Here is a 19,204-nt window from a genome sequence, read left to right as displayed (position 1 = left end):
TTACTGTGTGATTGATGGCTCCTCTGCAGACGGCAACTGAGGAATAGGAAGACACTGAAGGATCCTTAGCACTGATGCCTACCTCTTAGGATAAAAGTACTGTACTGGGAAATTCAGACCAGTGTTCTCTCACCCACTGAGCTCTAGGGTTTATTATTTATAAACAATATTTTAATTTAAAATGAGTTCATGACAGGGCTTTTTTTAAATTTTATTTACCTATCCAATCACAGTGTCTGTATTTGTGGTCCCAGTAGGTGCATGCTGGGAATGCCCACAAGGTGTCCGTTTACACAGTCACCACCAGTTTCTCTCCAGAGGCTCCCTGAGAGACGCTAGGTCTCCCAGCACAGCTGCCCTGTCTGTGGGGACTGCCATGTTCATTACCCCTCCATGTCTGCAGACAGTGGGTTAATGCAGAGTGTGTCCAAGGAAACCACCGCCTTACCTGGCACTGATAGTTCTTATTCGGATGATACAAACCTGCCATACCTCATTAGGATGTGACTCAGAACAACTTTGCTTTCTTGTCAAGTCTCTGAAAGGGGTTTTCTGAATGGGTCTGGAGATTCTCTCAAAAACCATAGGGCAGCTTTGATCTTGCAGCAGGGAAACACTGATTGGTGTTAAAAACACAGCTAATGAGCTCAAGGCCAGAAGTATGTGGCTGAATTTTAAGGCTGTGAGGTTTTGTGCTTTCGATTGTTGAAAGCTAATTGGTTGCGTAGGGGCTTCGTTTGTGTTCTACTTAATTGGCGTTGTGGTGCATTTGTATGCATGGAGGCCACTTGGACACTGCTGTGTTAAAGATACACAAGTCTGCCAAATGGGCTTCCTGAAAGAGATAGTGAGAAGGCTTCTGTGTAGAGTAGACGACTGAAGACCTGCACCGCAATGTCTGGCCCACGTTCACACACCCACCTACTCCACCTCCAAGAACAAAAGACTTCGCTTTACCATGATTGGCAGGTTTTATTGTTATTAACACCCCACCACCTCTCTGCCAAAATACAGCTTCTTAAAATTAGCACAAGCACAGCTGACGCATGCACACTGTACTTCAACTCTACTTAACTTCCGATATGGAAAAGGGTTGTAAACCTGTTCCCATGGAAATCAGGAACAAAATATGTAAATTTGTATCTGACATAAGCCAATTCACAAATATATTTTTGCAGTATAACTTTGAAATTCCTGCTCTGCGAGCATCGAGCCATATCTCACCATTACTGTGGTTTAGGATGCTAATGGAGCTCACTGGACCAGAAAAAGTTGTGTTTCTACAGCATAAGAAAATTCCTGCTCTGTGCACATGGAGCCACATGTATATTTCTGGCGTCAGACTTGCTGTGGGGTGGAATATGGAGGCTGCAGAGTTGGGTTTGAGGGGTTCAGGCGTAGCGCACGCAGCCGGGGGGCTCGATGCCGTTGTGGACGGTCAGGGCCCCGGGGTGGTCTAAGGCGAAGCAGGGGTGAACGTAGTGCAGGAAGTGGCAGTCGAAGGTGTACAGGTGCTGGGACAGGGCCGCGTTGAAGAAGGACAGCTTCCCCGTGTCGTAGTCCAGACGCACTCCTATTCGCCGGGGGTTGATGGTGATGCGGATGTCCGGGCTCCAGCCGTTGTGCAGGAATTCAAACTTGTGTCTGGGGAAATGGACAAAAGCAAGAGGGAAATGTACAAAAGCAGATGGGAAATGTACAAAAGCAGGAGGGAAATGTACAAAAGCAGGAGGGAAATGGACAAAAGCAGGGGGGAAATATCCATGGCCACACTGCTACTCTGCCGTCTAAGTTTTCTGTGAAGTCCTGGAATGCACTCTACCAGAGAGATGAAGAGAAGCACCAGAAGCAATTTTTTTTACAGCAATAACTGCATATTTTTATGGATTTTAGCTGACTGGGGTTGCTTTTATTCGTGTTTTGTCTTAGATCTTAGTATTTTTTTAATCCTGATTATTTGTATACCTCATCCTTTTCCATTTATAATTTAAGCATTTCTCCATTTTTATTTGACTATTATATTTGTTTTCTTAGAATTTCTTTTTTAAATTTTTGTATATGTACTTTTATCTTTCTGTTATGTTTCCTGTGAAATTCTTTAGGCTAAAAAATTAAGTTTTTAAAGTGCTATATACAGTAAGTAATGGTATTATTAATCCTATCTCAATCCGTGTGAAAGAGTGTTGCTTTGGCACAGTTGCTTTGTCCTTGTCCACAGGCATCAGTCCAGAAGACCCTCTCATGGCTGCTCCACTAACACTGGAGTGGACCCATGATCACCTCTCCAGAATGAACACCTATGAGCACACTGGTGTCGTACAGTTAAAGGGGCAGTTCACCCAAAAAATGATATTGAAGTATGTTTTCACTTACCCAGAGTACCGTCTATCGTTCCATATATATCGCTGAGATGTGACAAATCTTTGAGAACTTGTTTTTAGATGTGGAATCATACTTTAATAGAATTTTTGGGTAAATTGCCCAATTTGTGGTTATTGAAGACCTCACTGAACTGTTCTACAAATGTATTACTGCTTTCTGCATAAGTCCCACTAAATGAATGGAGATGGCATTGGTACAGGGTCCACTTGCTAGTGATGTGTTTGACCGTAGTGTGAGCGCAGCACGGTGTATATGACCACAGTGTGAGCACAGCACGGTGTATATGACCACAGTGTGACTGCAGCAAGGTGTATATGACCACAGTGTGAGCACAGCACGGTGTATATGACCACAGTGTGACCGCAGCACGGTGTATATGACCACAGTGTGACTGCAGCAAGGTGTATATGACCACAGTGTGAGCACAGCACGGTGTATATGACCACAGTGTGACCGCAGCACGGTGTATATGACCACAGTGTGACTGCAGCAAGGTGTATATGACCACAGTGTGAGCACAGCACGGTGTATATGACCACAGTGTGAGCACAGCATGGTGTATATGACCACAGTGTGAGTGCAGCACGGTGTATATGACCACAGTGTGAGCACAGCATGGTGTATATGACAACAGTGTGAGTGCAGCACGGTGTATATGACCACAGTGTGACCGCAGCACGGTGTATATGACCACAGTGTGACCGCAGCACGGTGTATATGACCACAGTGTGACCGCAGCACGGTGTATATGACCACAGTGTGACCGCAGCACGGTGTATATGACCACAGTGTGACTGCAGCACGGTGTATATGACCACAGTGTGACCGCAGCACGGTGTATATGACCACAGTGTGAGTGCAGCACGGTGTATATGACCACAGTGTGAGTGCAGCACGGTGTATATGATCAGTGTGAGTGCAGCACGGTGTATATGACCACAGTGTGACCGCAGCACGGTGTATATGACCACAGTGTGAGTGCAGCACGGTGTATATGATCAGTGTGAGCACAGCACGGTGTATATGACCACAGTGTGAGCGCAGCACGGTGTATATGACCACAGTGTGAGCGCAGCACGGTGTATATGACCACAGTGTGACCGCAGCACGGTGTATATGACCACAGTGTGACCGCAGCACGGTGTATATGACCACAGTGTGAGTGCAGCACGGTGTATATGATCAGTGTGAGCACAGCACGGTCGAAGCCTCACCTGGAGGGAGTAACCACGTGCCTCATGCACCAGGATGTGTTGTTGCCGCCCAGGTAACCGTTCCTCTGGGTGTCCTGGTACGCCACCCCAATCCTGAACTCTGTACAGTCCTCCACTTCCACCTCCCAGTAATGTGTTCCTCTGACCGGAATCAGCTCCCCCAGCACCGCAACGCACCTTTACACACACACACGCACACACACACACACTTTTACACACACCTTAAACAAAGGCTTGTTTTTATTCATTTCTCTACACAAATTCTCTACTCGAATATCCCTACTGTATAAAAACATCTTCCAAGCTCTAAAAAACAAATGTTCTTCACATTGCAAATGTGCACACCACTACACACTGAAAATACATTTCTTTCTAGTCAAAATCTTTTTGCTCATCATCACAGATATGTACACATACTATATATGGTCCCACAAACCAATGATTCTAATGTCATTGCTATGGTCTAGGATGCTAATGTGGCTCACTGGGCAAATGTGTTGTCGGTGAAGATCATGTCACTTAAGGCAATGTCATCGTCCCCGTAGAACATGGTGAATCCGTCCTCTGAGATGGACAGGCAGGGGTGTGCCGTGTCCTCCAGCAGGTGAAAGTAGGTCCCTGAAGGCACAGGTTAAAAAACATAAGGGGGCTCTATGCAGGTGAAACGCACAGTATCTGGCCTGCCCAAACCATGTTTGGATGTGTGAAAAGATTGGCCATTTTCTTGAATTCCAAATAAATCTGAAAACCATCCGTGAGAATGGTATTCTGACATCAGCTTCAGTAAACCGAAGGAGATTTTAAGGTGATTCATGCACATTTATGACCAGGTTCTCCTAGGAACAGCTCCTCACAGTGATTGTTTTGTGTGTGTGTGGGTGTGTGTGTTTGTTAAGGTACCTGTCGTGTGTGTGTGTGTGTGTGTGTGTGTGTGTGTGTAGGTACCTGTGGTGTGTGTTTCTGTGTGTGTGTGTGTGTGTGTGTATGTAGGTACCTGTGTGTGTGTGTAGGTACCTGTGGTCTGTGTTTATGTGTGTGTGTGTGTGTGTGTGTAGGTACCTGTGGTCTGTGTTTGTGTGTGTGTGTAGGTACCTGTGGTGTGTATGTATATAGGTACCTGTGGGGTGTGTTTGTGTGTGTGTGTGCGTAGGTTCCTGTGGTGTGTGTGTGTGTGTGTGTGTGTGTGTGTGCGTAGGTTCCTGTGGTGTGTGTGTGTGTGTGTGTGTGTGTGTGTGTGTGTGTGCGTAGGTTCGTGTGTGTGTGTGTGTGTGTGTGTGTGTGTGTGTGTGTGCGTAGGTTCCTGTGGTGTGTGTGTGTGTGTGTGTGTGTGCGTGTGTGTGCGTAGGTTCCTGTGGTGTGTGTGTGTGTGTGTGTGTGTGTGCGTGTGTGTGCGTAGGTTCCTGTGGTGTGTGTGTGGGGTGTGTGTGTGTGTGTGTGTGTGTGTGTGTGTGTGTGTGTGTGTGTTGGTACCTGTGGTGTGTACAGTGACGGGCTGGCTCCTCTCACTGGGGCCTCCGATGTTCACTGCCCTGACGCTGATGCAATACTGCCGCCCTGGCTGCAGCTGCACCAAACACTCACAGGTGGGCACGGCAACGATGGCCCTGAGGGGAGGGGAGGGGAGGAGGGCGAGGGGGCGGGCAGGATTGGGGTGGTGAGACTCAAAGTAGGTCATTCAGAAATGTGATACACCAGCCCTGCCCTCCAGTCTGCCCAGCACACAGCTTCCTTTCATATCCATTTCCTTCCTTACGTAATATTTCTCACTTTTTGATTGCTCTGGGCTTCCTTGGCCGATTACTATACAAATCAAGCCATTACAAGACTGGTACATGCCACAGGGATACAGAGAATATCTGAACTACCTGTATCCCTGTGGTGTGTACCTAGTGAAATGACAAAACCGCACTGCTGTGGCTCATGCACTGCATGAGTGGTAACACTGTGAATGTAAATATGGTCTGTATGGTCTGTGGTAAGACAGTAAACATTGTCTGTGTAAATACTGTAAGCATACTGAAGGGGTCACAGCACTATTCTGAAAATGCATTCTTGCGCTGTCTAAATCCTGATAAATGAATGGAGGTGTGGCACAGGTGTGTGTGAAAAACGCTGTCTGTGCAAACACTGTGTAAAGGCTGAAGGCCACGTGACCGGTGACCTCGTGGAGCTCGTACTCTGTCGCCGTGACGGCGTCGCTGGTCTCCTCGCCTGCCTCGCTCAGCTCCACGGTGTACGAGTCCACCGGGTTGGTGTTTCCCGACTCCCAGCGAATCAGAGCCGCGCTGGGGCAGCTGGCACATTCCCGCGGCTTGATGACGGGAGGGGAGGGGACTGCAGAGGCAAAACGTGATGCACGAATGCCGCTCAAAAAACACACCGCTCATAAAATCACTGTCACAGCGCTCAAAAAACAGCACTCACAAAACACAGCACTCACAAAACACAGCTAACACGGCACTCACAAAACACAGCACTCACAAAACACAGCGCTCCAAAAATGGCTCACAGAGTGCTGGCTCGGTCATGTTCCTCCCACTGCAGTGTTGCTCGGTTACCTGTCATGTACACGGCTTTTTCACTGGGAGGGCTGATGCCGGTGGTGTTGGTGGCTGTCACCCAAAACTCGTACTGCGCGTTGGGCAGCAGATCAGTCACCGTGCGGTACGTCTCCTTCACCTTTACCTCTGATTCTGGGGGGTGGGCAGAAATCCCAGATATACTGCAGTGAGAAGCCTGGCTTTATCACAGGATTAGCACAGACCCATATGGCCTCTGGCCAGAACTTCTCACCTCACACAAACCGTATCAACAGAACATAAAAGAACGGGACATTCATTTAACATTTTAAATGTATTTTAAATTCATTTCTGACTTCCCTCCTGTGTCAATAACAGTGTAGGGCAATTCTTGATAGTCAATGGGGAAAAAATGACAATCAACCAATGAGATAACCAAACCAAGTTATTTAAGAGGACTGTAAGAGGATTATGCATTTGTTATATTTGTACCAAACCCCATAGTGACATACATAATATTTCTAACCCAGAGAAGCATATTTATGGCTGGTTATCAGAAGACATGCAGGTTGTGAATGAGTGGAGATGTGTATAGAGGCATTACATTCCTGTGGTGGCAGCAGGCCCATCCCTGCCTGTGGTGACGGATGTGAGGATGACTGATGTTTGCAGGTGTGGTTCGGGGTGGGAGGTACCGTCATTGTATGGAAGGTTGACGTTTGTGGGTGTGGTTCTGGGTGGGCAGCACCCTCAGTGTAAGGACGACTGACGTTTGCGGGTGTGGTTCTGGTTGGGTGGTACCGTCAGTGTAAGGATGACTGACGTTTGCGGGTGTGGTTCTGGTTGGGCGATACCTTCAGTGTAAGGATGACTGACGTTTGCGGGTGTGGTTCTGGTTGGGCGATACCTTCAGTGTAAGGATGACTGACGTTTGCGGGTGTGGTTCTGGATGGGCGGTACCGTGAGTGTAAGGATGACTGACGTTTGCGGGTATGGTTCTGGGTGGACGGTACCTTCAGTGTAAGGATGACTGACATTTGCGGGTGTGGTTCTGGGTGGACGGTACCTTCAGTGTAAGGATGACTGACGTTTGCGGGTGTGGTTCTGGGTGGACGGTACCCTCAGTGTAAGGATGACTGACGTTTGCGGGTGTGGTTCTGGGTGGACGGTACCTTCAGTGTAAGGATGACTGACGTTTGTGGGTGTGGTTCTGGGTGGACGGTACCTTCAGGAGGTGGTTCCTCAGCAGTGGTGTCCTCCAGGACAGGTTTGTAGTGGAGCTGGTAGTACTCCACCGTGTCGTCTGAGAACAGGCTCCAGCACACACGCACTGAGGTGCTGCCGGCCGAGTTAGGCACTTGCGGGTTAATGACTGGTGCGGAGGGGGCTGGAGAGCACACACACATTTCAGAAACTTCATTCACCAACGGCTATATACCACAGAAGAATCTGAACTGAAACGCAAGTGTATAGAACTGCCTATATAAAAACAGTCCATTCGTTGAAGTATTCATTCAAATATCTGACCAAAATCCTAACTAGAAACAAGCACTGTTTCCTGGAAGAGCAGAGTACTTTTTCTCAGATAAAGCACATGATTGCTCCACGGACACAGGGATGACAGTGATGTCTCCCTCGTGTCACATATACATTTTCCTATCCCACAGCTCATATATTGGCGTTGTATGTGTCACTGCCAATTATAGCCCCGAGGGACCAAGCTCTTGTGACGGGCTGACTCAAATACAAAAGCTGCAACAACAGAGAGGCTGACGGGTGTGTGCGCTTAATGACAGACTGTCATAAACACGGTTCTTGCACCACACAGGCAAGGTGTCACTCTCTGCTGTGCACTTCTCAATGCAAGTCTAAGAGAAACTGTGAAAGTGTCTGTCTTCCTCCTCAGTAACAGAGGGTGGGCTGCTGATTGGAAGAGGGAAATCCCAGGGTGCATGTGTAAAAAAAAAAAAAAAAAAAAGAAAAAAAAAAAAAAGAAAGAAAAAAACCCCAAATCTTTTCACTAGTTTTCATTAACCCTTTCAGTCTCAAGAGTGCCATATGTCACTCAAGTGTAACTGCCGTAAAATCCCAAGAGTGCCATATTCTCTACCAAAGCCAAAACCCCTTGGGATTTGGATAGAGTCACTTGGGGCTTGGGACTCAAAGAGTTGTCAACAGCTCTGTGTATAATTCAGTGTCAAAAAGAGCTGTTCCTCCATTTTTCATGATACATTTTGCCAAGAATGTTGTTGTGACCCAAAAGTGCTCCAACTTAAATCACACCCAGCACTTAAGCTTGAATAGAGTGGTACTGGGATCACTGCAGTCCTGAACTACTCCAAGTGTTTAGACTCACGGCTGGTATAGGTGTCAACGCGGGGAGAGGTAAGCAGAGCCTTTTTAAACCCCTCAAATATCTGACAGTTGATTTAAAGCTAAAAAAGACATTATGTGTGTGGGTGGGACTGGGACCTGGTACAATGTTGATGGATTCCATCATTTGTTTGACATCAGACAAATCTACTGCAGAATTTCCAAACTCCATATTGGCAGCCAGTGTGAGCTCCACATCTTCTTTAGTGAAATCCTCTATTCTGTAACAAAACAAATTAGCATTACATTCACATTGAAAGGATACATAAATGCATTCCCTCTGTCATCTCTCATGGTTGTAACTCCACACAAAATGCCATTCATAGCTTATAGAATTTCCACGCTTCAATGGAAAAACACTTAGTACTGATACACAAAAGCAAGTACTTATAAGCCACTATTTTCAGTTATGAGGCTACTTGAACTGAAACCTAAAATCAGGTGATATTTTATAAATTTTGGATAAATAAAGTAAGGAATAGCATGAAGCATTTGCTTCTACGCCACATGCAGTGCATCTACACAGATGACCGGACACACAGATCTACTGGAAAATGTTGCAGCAGTACATCCCATGACAAAAGTTTTGGAAATACCAAACATTTTACACTGCAGTCACAGCATGCAGTATCAATGTGAACCAAAATTGTAATGCCATGTTGCTTTGCATTTTGCATTCACTAAACTCTATATATTAATAAAAACATAAGTCATGCAAAACTCCAAACTCAAGACACCTTACAGTACCTGTCTATGGTAGGCATAACGGCCTATTAATGAAAAGGATCACATTTGAATTACTCTATGAAACAGTTACACAACATTTTTAAATATGAAGAGCTAACATGCTGTTTTGTGGGACACAGATAAATGTAAAAAATGTTAAAAGAAAACTTAATTACATATAGATAGCAATGTATTGTACAACCGAGTGTTATAAGCACTGGCAGCAGTATGACCACTGTGAGGAACTATACTTGTGGTTAAGTGGGTTCAGGTTTCATCAATGCTGGTGACCAACACTAATTTAAAAATTAGGCTCAAACCCTTAGACCAGTGTCTCTCAACTCCAGTCCTCAGGACTTTTTGCTGTAACCACAAACTCACACACCTGATTTAATGACTGAACCAATCAAACCACCAATGCCCTTGATTAGTTAAATCAGGTGTGTGAGTTCCTAGTTACAACAAAAACCTTCTGGCAAATGGGTCACAAGGACCAGAGTTGAGAAACACCACATAACTGTGTAAACGGCAGGAAAAGCTATTTGTTATCTGTGAGATAAGTAGTAACAAATGTTATGCAGTTGTTATTCCTTGATATAAGTGTTTAAACTTCTGCTAAGTTGGTTACGGTTACCTCACAGAGAGCAGTATTCCAATGCTAGGTTATGGGTATACACTTTGTTGTAAGTCGCTCTGGATAAGAGCGTCTGCCAAATGCCTCTAATGTAATGTAATGTAATGTAATGTAATGTAATTCAGCAGAACAGACCTGAAGGAAGGCCAACTTGTCTTCATTTCTATACACTTCCTGTGCGGCCTCAATCAGCTCTTTGGAGACATCCAGGGTCTTCCCACAGTCCACCAGCTGGCTGTACAAGGTCTCCAGTTTCACCTTCTTTTCGTTCTCCAGCCCGGACGCCCGCTCATCATAGCGCTGCGTCAGGGTCTGGATCACGTCATTGTAGTGCTGTTCCAGGTTCTGCTCCTGTCTCCCAAAGTTTTCCTGCAGGGACGGCCATGCATTTAACCTCCACATTTCACTCTTGAACAAAGATCTTGGCAATGTTTCTTTTTGATCTTGCACAGGAAACAACCTTTATCAAATTAGTCTCAAATAAAGTGGCACCAACCAAGCATCGATGACACAGGCATACTTGCATGCGGACATGCAATGTAACCACGTATTCATGAAAAAATCAGATTTGATAGAATGAGTCGCAAGAGTATTCATATAATCACAGTATAATCACCATTGAAGACAATTTAAGACAAATTATTAAATTATATGAATATGCGTTTTACTTCTACAGTGATGAATATTTCCTCCAAGTGGCCAGCAAAATTCTCCATCTGCCCGATCTGTTCCTCCAGTTTGCGCATCTTCGCACACAGATCATTCTAGAGCAGTAAGATACAGATCAACACAACAGGGAATATTACAACAGTGGCTTGCAAATGATTTTGCTTCTGTTACTACATTACCACGGAATGGTTTATAAATGACCATGCTACACAGCGCTTCACCATATTCATATTAAAATGAATATTGCATTGAGTATTCTCAATAAACGTGACTCAGTGACAATGCTAGGTACTCAGTCTTTATTAATTAAATAGTCTAGTACCTTAACTTCCATTGAATCTTTGGGTATTTGGACAACGCGATGGTTCTTGTGAGGTCCAAAAGGCCTCTGAATAGAAGTCATGCACTCGGTGCAATAAATATCTGCAACCCTCTGATCACCCTCTGCGGGTCCTCCCCCTGCAGGGTCACCGGTGTCTCCTTCACCTGGTCCTCCAGGCCCTGGTTCCGTTTCGAACACTTCGTCATTGTACGCAGTTTTACCGCTCTGTTGTGTTCGTTGCACCGGCTCTTCTTCGTCCGACGCGACGAAAGGTTCGAAACGTAGGGATTCATTGGTTTCCACGGATAAACGCTGGAAGGTGGACACCGGTGGACTCGTATCCTTTTTATCTGGAAGGCCCATCATCACCATCTCTCCGCATGATCCACGAGGTCCACCATTCTTCTCTGCCACCAACACGTACGGTTCGTTGGTAGGGAGCTCCACGTCGATACCCGCCTTGTCCCACATCCCATAACGACCAGCAGTTCCACATTCACCATCGTTCTTCTCGTCTGCAGGCTCTGGCTCCTGCTCGGTCTCCGTGTCCTCCTCGTCAATGACCTCCAATCTGTCTCCAGTCGTATACATATCCATTTCACAAAAACCTGTGCCCTTCGATAGTGGATCACGTGCAGTTTTGAGCTGATGGGCAGGTGTTGCCGTATTGGTCAGGTTTCCATTGCCCTCTCAAAAGAGAAACTCACCTGACAGTCTGTTCCACAGATCCGTCCAGCCCAGGTTGTTCAAAGGTGAGTGTTAGCGGGCAGGCTGCAAAATAAGACATAGCCTAGGGTGAATAGTTGGCTGGCAGTATTAAGTCACAGACTAGTAAAATTGCGATAATACAGGATTAAAATTAGCAAAGTAATACAGGATTAAAATTAAAACAACAATTTTAAGAAGGAAAGAAACTGCAAGCCTTTGTCAAAATGTTTAGTATACGCATAAAAATGAGTAGCCTATATGGTTTAATAACATACTGAATATATTCACGAGTTGACGTAACGTAGTTATAATTTAACTATATATCAATATAATTTCACATATATAACCTATAATATAATTGAAGTCATCAAACAAAATGTCTCAAGCCAAGACTTTTCTTTTCTTTGCAGTGGATGCTACCTTCGTCCAGTAAAGCCTTGGAACTACATGTGATCAATTTAAGTGCACTTAATTAAATTTCTGCGATGCGTTCATCTATACGGAGAATAGTTGTATCGTTCGGGGAAAACACCCAACGTGACCCGGTAGGAGAACTACAATACTTACACATTTATAATTTAATCGGCGTAGAAGCGTTAGAGGAAATAAAACGATAAACGAACACGCACGCGTACGGCACACAGTGTACAGGTTTGACGTAAATTTACCTCTAAAAACTGCTTTTCTCGAAGGGTTTTCTCTTTTTACTTGGTCATTTCAACAGGCGCTTTAGGACGTGCATTAGCAGTAAAATTAGCTTCAGCATTCATTCCTAATGTGCAAGCAGTTTGGCAGCTGGTGACAAATATAGAGCAGGGTTTACCAGCAAAGCAAGCTTCTAAAATATCAGCAGAGTTCATTTAACAGCTTACAGCATGGCGCTTCAGGCAACTTGCAGGTTATCTGCAGATACATTATCATAAATATCAAACGAGCTAACATGATTGTTATTTTGACAACAGCAAAAGGAGATATGTTTAATATAATTGCCTATAAACAATATAAGCTAGCCCAGTATTTTGTTGACGCCCCTGAGGTGTTCATAGCGTATATCTCAACATTAAAAGACGTGTGGCATTCATTTAATGTTTCACACGATGTTGCAAATGAACAGTTTTGCGTCTGTAACAAATGTTTCACTGAAAACATTCAACTGCGCAGTTAGAGACAGCTGTAATTGCTTAGACACACTTGTAGCCAAACTTTAAACTTGCTAGTGGGCAGTCCTCGGACACGTGGATGCGCGTCATCACTGGGAACATGCCGACATCATAAAAATATGATATGTAAACAGCAACCTAACAGGTGCACTGGGCAGGCCAGTAACAATTTAGCATCCTCCCACAGGAGAGAGCTAGCACCTATCAGAGGAGAGGGAGGTATATCCACAAATCCAACAACTAGCCTGTGGGTGCCTGCTTCATAATTTGGGGGAAGCTGACTGAAATAAACCCACCCTGTTCCAGCAGTGCTTGCTCCGTTGTGTTCTACCACTGCAGAGTCCTGGCCATGGCATGTAGCGTGTTTCGTACGTGGCCTCAAGTTGCCTACTGACATGGCAAAAGGTCAGTCCTGTGAATAAGGGGCTGAGACTACACTACACAAGTTCCTTCTTACCAGCCACCATTTATGTGACTGCACCATACATACATGTTTAGATAATTAAAGATGCTGTACAATCAAAATGTTTACATTAAAAAATATATATCTGAATAACCAAGCTATTAATTAAGTTAGGATTTTAAATTACTTTTTTAAAATTCTGAAGACAGCAAATCATTTTATGTTGGCCATTTGGAGGCCATGCTTCTTGCCCAGGTCATTTGGCAGTTAAATTTAAAGCATACTATGCAGGATTTTCACCATGAAAGTATAATGAAACAAACATTCTTAGTCATTATTATGATACTCTGACATACATACATTCTGTGATCCAATAGAAGGATGGCAAGAGGAGATATGCAAGCATTGGCTACTACAGTGGTGAGCTGGGTTTGCAAGAGATTAGCCATGGTCGCTAACCCTTAACAAAGTGATTGGCTAGTGTACGGTAACAGTAGGTAGGTGCCTTCATTAGCTAACTAAATTCAGCTGGCAGGCCATGATAAACCAATCACGAGTGAATATGAAGGACTGTCCAAACAGAGCAGACAGGCCATGACAGACCTGTTGTGTTTATGAAGTACACACTTTAGCTCAAAAGGAAGTTATATAATTTCCCTGTACAACTCATGGCATGATTAGCAAGTATATCTGATTATTTTGCAAGATATCTGTGTGTGCTCTTGAAGAGTTCCTTTGCCTTGTAGAGTATACAACTGGCTGAGTGATAAGGAGAGAGAGTCAGAGGAGATGTTGTTTGTGGTAATGTCATTCAGAATGGCTGCCAGTGCACTGCAGATTTCTCCAGAAAGAAGCTTTTCTTTTAGAGTGAATTATGCATGAGCTGGGCATATTTCAAAGACGGATCTTCTTTCTTTTGGATCATCTTTATTGACAGTGGTGTAATGGCAACAGCAGGTAATAAGCACATCTCCTTGAGAGGGCACCCAAAGAAAATCTCAGTTGAAAGAGCTGAAAGTAGATGATATGCCGTATTGAATTGAATTAATACTGTATTGTTGAATTTTAAATCCGCAATTTTTTCAGCGTCGGCAGCCAAGTTCATTCCGGAACACCATTTTGAAATTTAATTTGTGAACATTATTTTGAAATGACATCTTCCGGTAAACTGAGATCGCAAGTCAGAAAAAAGAAAAGTAAAAAGAATTGAGAAGCAAAGGCTTGGAGTGGTGCTCCAGAGGGATATTCGGAAGGCAGGATCTGGAGTCACTTATTCTACAGAGCTGGCTTCCTCTGTGTGCGTTCTCTGGGAGTAATCTCGCGGGGGTTTGCATCCGCAGTGGATTTTCGCAGTGATTCTGGATGATTCTGGGCTGTCCTCGCGGTGTTTAGCGGGAGAGGCTGTAGCACTGGGGGGTTCTGCAGCAGGAGTGACGGTCGGCCCTCCGCATGACTCACACATACAGAGCCCCTCTTGCTCCTCAGGGTCTCGGGCCAGTGAAGAGCCCTGGCCTCGCTGCGTTGGCCCTGACACTGCGGGGGATGAGTCACTGTCCTCAAGAAGGTCCTTCCCTCTCTGACTGCCCGTGTCCTTCCACCTCTGCTGCACGATGACACATGTGCACATCCTCTGTGTGTCACATTCCACAACTCCCACACACTGGGGCTCTGTGCGTTTATTCTTTTTCAAAATGCTAAGGATAACAATAATTTAAGAGACCTATGTGAGGTATGGCATGGTAGGTGTTGCAGGCTCAAAAGCTTAGGACTGTAGGAGACTCACCATCCTGGTCTGGTCACCATGGAGATGATAGCAGCAGCAGTGGCTCGTGTAGTCTCAGCACCACGGCTGAGATCATTATATTAAACATTGATATAAGACTAGTAAATCAATATAGTAGAGTGAGTATTCTAATATTGCAGACAAAAGTGTAAGCAAATATTGTTTTTAAAAAAAGAAGCCTTTTTTGAAGGTGTGTGAAATTACATTTACACTTCAGCATTTAGCAGACATTGTTATCTAGAGCGACTTACACAGGTGCATTTTTAATTTACAATCCATTTATATACCTGGGTATTTTTAGTGAAGTAATTCAGATTGAGTGCATTACTCAAGGGTAAAACAGCTGGGAATAAAACCAACAACCATTTTGATTTACGAGCCCAGTTCCCAAATCATTATGTTATACTGCCACCCCTATGACACATAATTGCATTAACATGAAATGAATGCATTAAATAAAAACAGCCTGATGAGTCACTGCAGTATACCAGCAACACCAGAGGCCATTCATAACCTTGTCTGCTCTAAAGAAAGGAAAATGTGCGTAGATTCTTTTTATAACCTGTCCCTGTCACCAGTATTTGCTGACCCAATGAAGCTGTGTTCTTTAGACTGTGTTGAACAAAAGTAAAAGAGAAGTTTTGTTGGCAATGTGGGGATTGCAGTCACCATACTGTAGATTAAGTTGTTGCGATGTTTAACAAAGCTCTCGCTTTAATGAGAGGCGTCTTCAGGGAGATGCTACATTAATAAGTCATCTGGCACCTGGTAACTTCCCCATCTTCCCTGACTGACGCGTGCATGCCATTAGCAACAATGGATTTGCCCTTTGCATTTCTCGGTCCTGTCACTTGTTCCTGTTTGCACTCATTGCTGAGTACAATAGATCCTTGGAGGAGGTTGTTTATACACTTGAATGGTCTGCTGTGTGGCTGATGCTTTTTGTAGCACAAAAAGTGCCTCTGTCTACATCTTTGTTTATGTATTTAAGTGAACAGAGTTCAGAACAGAGGTGTGCTGTGTGGCACAGTCAGAGGAACCTGTTCTTTTTTCGGTACACAGTGACATATTTTACATAACACATTAAAATCGGTCCTGGGTACAAGTTGCATCAGCTCAGCAGTAGAAATATCCTACCCACTTCTATGCACACATTTCATGCCTCTTAAAGTATGGTAAGTATGTCTACTTTGGTTTTGTGTACATTAGTGGCATGGAAACGGAGAATGCTTCGATGTCTGCCAGTGGATCTGCCACACAGACACGTCGGTGGCTAAACCAGCCTGCTGTGTTTCGCGAGCAGAGTTTGCAGCATAATTAATGCTGTGTATGAATGTACAGGATTCAGGCCACAGATATGCTCCGTACATTTTGGATGAATGCCCTTTTAAAGCCGTCTGAATGTTGCCAAACCAGCCGTCTTTCGATTCTGCAGCCTCTGGTTCAGTCTGGCTGAGAAAACGGAAGGCAGAGAGTGCAATCAACCAATCAGAGCTGTAGCATCCTGAGGCGATCATCCAGTCAGAGCCAGGGCATTTTGAGGTCAGTGGGAGCCCAATGTGGTGAAGTTGTGAGGTTTCTCAGATAAACGCTGAACACTGCACTCAGGGAGGTTTTATGTGTTAATGTTCTGCGGAAATAACAAACAGCTGTGCATTACATCACAAGATGACCTAGCAACTTTTCTAGGTTGGAGCTTAAAAATAAAAAAGAACCTGCATGTTTAAAAAAATTCCATTCCTAAAAAACTGCTTCATTTATAACTTGTATAATGCATTTAATAAGGGGAGAAACTATGTTCCACTTTTTTAGTTATATACCCCTTTCTGGGAAGTATGTCAGTGTAAATATAAAAATGTGACTCACTACATGAAACCATTAGGGTGACAAGAGTATGAGCAGAGTAAGTTTTTATATATTTAAAAAGTGAAATGTTGTTATAGCTCTTCCCCACAAGCTGTTGGCCAATTTGCTTTATTCTGCATACTTGTGTTTTATTCATGCAAAAACCCTTAATTGCAGCCCTTGGGAATACAATGCTTATTGTAGAAAGTCCTGGCCTGGATATGTACTGTATGCTATTGGCTTTATTCAGCTTTTAAGCATAAAAAGGAGTCTGAAGGCTCCTTGCAGTGCTTCCCTCCAAATAAAAATACAGGAAAGAGGAGCAGGTTTTTTTTAGTTCACCTTCAGGGTTTAATTGGTTCCATGTCACCAAAATGTAGAGATTTAAATAGAAATTAAAATACTACCGCTCACTGTAACATCACTACTAGATCTCTCTACAGACAAAATAAACTACGTGCACCTTTTACTCATCTGTCATCTTGCATCCTTCCCTCTGAGTTTTTTCTTTTTGTTTTGCTCAAGATGTGTAAACGAGTGGTCGACATCATCATCCTTACGGCCAGCTGTGCACCTGTCCCAAGACTTTAAACATATCCGATGCAATGCTTGTTTTCATTATTAAAGCCCCTTTCAATGTACTCCTTTCAACTGGAAATCAATTTTACAGAAATAGAACGCGGAGGTCATATCACCAAAAAGACTGGGCGGACCACTCGACCCTCATGTTCCCACGCAGCTGTTGCTGATCTATAGATGAGTATGACCATTTCTCCTGCAGGAACTGCATACATGTGCACATAGTCTATGTGCTTTCAGCTCCTTCTCATGTGAATGTTGGATTCACAGGTGCAGAAATGGAGCTTATTTGAATTTACCAGACTTCACAATGTCCAGAACTGTACTTTCCTCGAGGGTCCTCATCGCACTTGTCCCTGGGTTTGATTTGCACTTCATTGTACGTCGCTCTGGATGGGAGCGTCTACTAAATGCCTGTAATGTAATGTAATGTAATGTAATGTAATGTAGTGTAGTGTAATGTCCATTTCATGAGAAACCAAGGCATGGCTGCACAGTATGAGCCACAAGGGGGCAGTCTGTCTTGGCTACTGAGGGAGAGGAGGGAGAGTGGAGGGGTGAGGGCAGAAGAGAGATGAATGAGGGGATGATGAATTAAAGCAAGGCTAATTCAGAGAGGTCATGACACAGCAAATGGAGGAGTCCATTTTTAAAACAGTTTGTTTAAGAAAATCATTGTTGACTTCCAAATGCTGAAAGGACAAAATGTACTTATGAGGCAAAACATTTTTAATGTGACCAAATAAATCCTCAAATGCACTGTACAAGGTTATATTTTCAATTCATTTTGTGAAACCATTGAAACACTTTGCTGTCATATACAAATTGCTTCTTAATGGTATTCAGTGCTTTGATCAAATAGCCGAAAATATTTAAATTGGCTAGAACGTGTCAGCTGAAAAACATTTAGCAGACCTTAAATTTGCTTGATTTGTTCCAGTGCGAAAGTTACAGAATAATGTGAATATTTTGCAGCTCAGCCGCCCCTTGGTTTCACAAGGCACTGTGATGGTGTTGGCTGTCGCGCAGGTGAGACCGCCTGCCTTTGGGCGACAGACGGGGACACCTGTGGGATTTACCGCAGGTACAGTGCCAACTGAACGGAGCAGAGGCGAATCCCCGCGACTGGGGTTGCTATGGAAACAGGGCAGCTCAGGCACCGATGCTGTATTACGCCAACATCTCTACTGCACGCTCTAAATGATGTTTCACCCACTCGCCCACTTTGCACTGTCACTCACACCTATTACGACTACTCCAAAGAGTCCGGGCATTTCCATAGCTGTACGAAAAATACCCTCCATGTCCTCTGCATCAAAATGAACAACGATTAATTAATCCGGGGCCTCGTGTCCATTCAGTAGTCTGATTTATCCGTACCCAGCCTATATCAACCGGCAAGTTGAGCGCGCTTATATTTTACCGTGTTTCTAGCCCGCCTGTATTGCTGGCTGAGGTCTTCCTTTCACTCTAGTTACAGGTGTTTTCTAATTGACAGCGAAGCCATAACATGGATGCATCCTCAGCAGAGATCGTACTCCAAGAGTTGACATGTTATACCGTTGGTTGGGATTCATTTAGCCACCCACAAAAAGAATGCAGTAGGCACTTGTGGTGCGTGGGGGAGTCATGTTGCCAAGGCAACGTGGCTTCAGACAAAGACGTCTCCACACAGCAGATAAATTGTAAAGTTAGCCCTCTTACTCTCCCCTTGTGAAAAACATAATTGTAAAATAAACATACAATTAAAAGCAGAACAAAAAGTGTATTCAGGGACCTTTTAAATTATTGGATGTATGTAGCCTATGTAGGATTATGTAGCTACATTTTATTGCCTTCATGAATGCACCGGGACTCAGAGAGACACGTCTTGAATGTGGTGCCAGT

General features: G+C 44.2%; 1 protein-coding gene and 1 long non-coding RNA gene across 4 annotated transcripts; one reads left to right on the top strand and one right to left on the bottom strand.

The window, feature by feature from the left end:
- Positions 1-952: 952 nt before the first annotated feature.
- LOC133110976 (fibronectin type III and SPRY domain-containing protein 2) lies at positions 953-12,414 on the bottom strand. Of its 3 annotated transcripts, none has more exons than XM_061221101.1 (13): positions 12,216-12,414; positions 10,840-11,610; positions 10,517-10,612; positions 9,984-10,217; positions 9,236-9,258; positions 8,588-8,709; positions 7,341-7,502; positions 6,155-6,289; positions 5,774-5,930; positions 5,067-5,200; positions 4,082-4,214; positions 3,597-3,773; positions 953-1,644 (listed from the first exon to the last, which is right to left on the bottom strand). In XM_061221101.1, exons 2-13 carry the CDS (start codon positions 11,434-11,436, stop codon positions 1,392-1,394), a joined length of 2,223 nt encoding a protein of 740 aa, XP_061077085.1. In that variant the 5' UTR covers positions 11,437-11,610; positions 12,216-12,414; the 3' UTR covers positions 953-1,391. The 3 variants fall into 3 exon arrangements, with proteins under 3 accessions (XP_061077085.1, XP_061077086.1, XP_061077087.1); XM_061221102.1 differs by having other exon boundaries at positions 12,115-12,256; XM_061221103.1 differs by lacking the exon at positions 12,216-12,414 and adding an exon at positions 11,968-11,986.
- Positions 10,851-18,055, top strand: LOC133110977 (uncharacterized). The gene is made up of 3 exons (XR_009704954.1): positions 10,851-11,591; positions 16,329-16,435; positions 17,264-18,055. It is a non-coding gene; the product is annotated as an uncharacterized LOC133110977 (long non-coding RNA).
- The last annotated feature ends 1,149 nt before the right edge of the window (positions 18,056-19,204 follow it).

The sequence above is a fragment of the Conger conger genome, chromosome 15 (assembly GCF_963514075.1).
Source record: "Conger conger chromosome 15, fConCon1.1, whole genome shotgun sequence".
Lineage (NCBI taxonomy): Eukaryota > Metazoa > Chordata > Actinopteri > Anguilliformes > Congridae > Conger > Conger conger.
The sequence above is the reverse complement of the archived record's forward strand: the minus strand, read 5'-3'. Positions and strand labels throughout refer to the sequence as shown.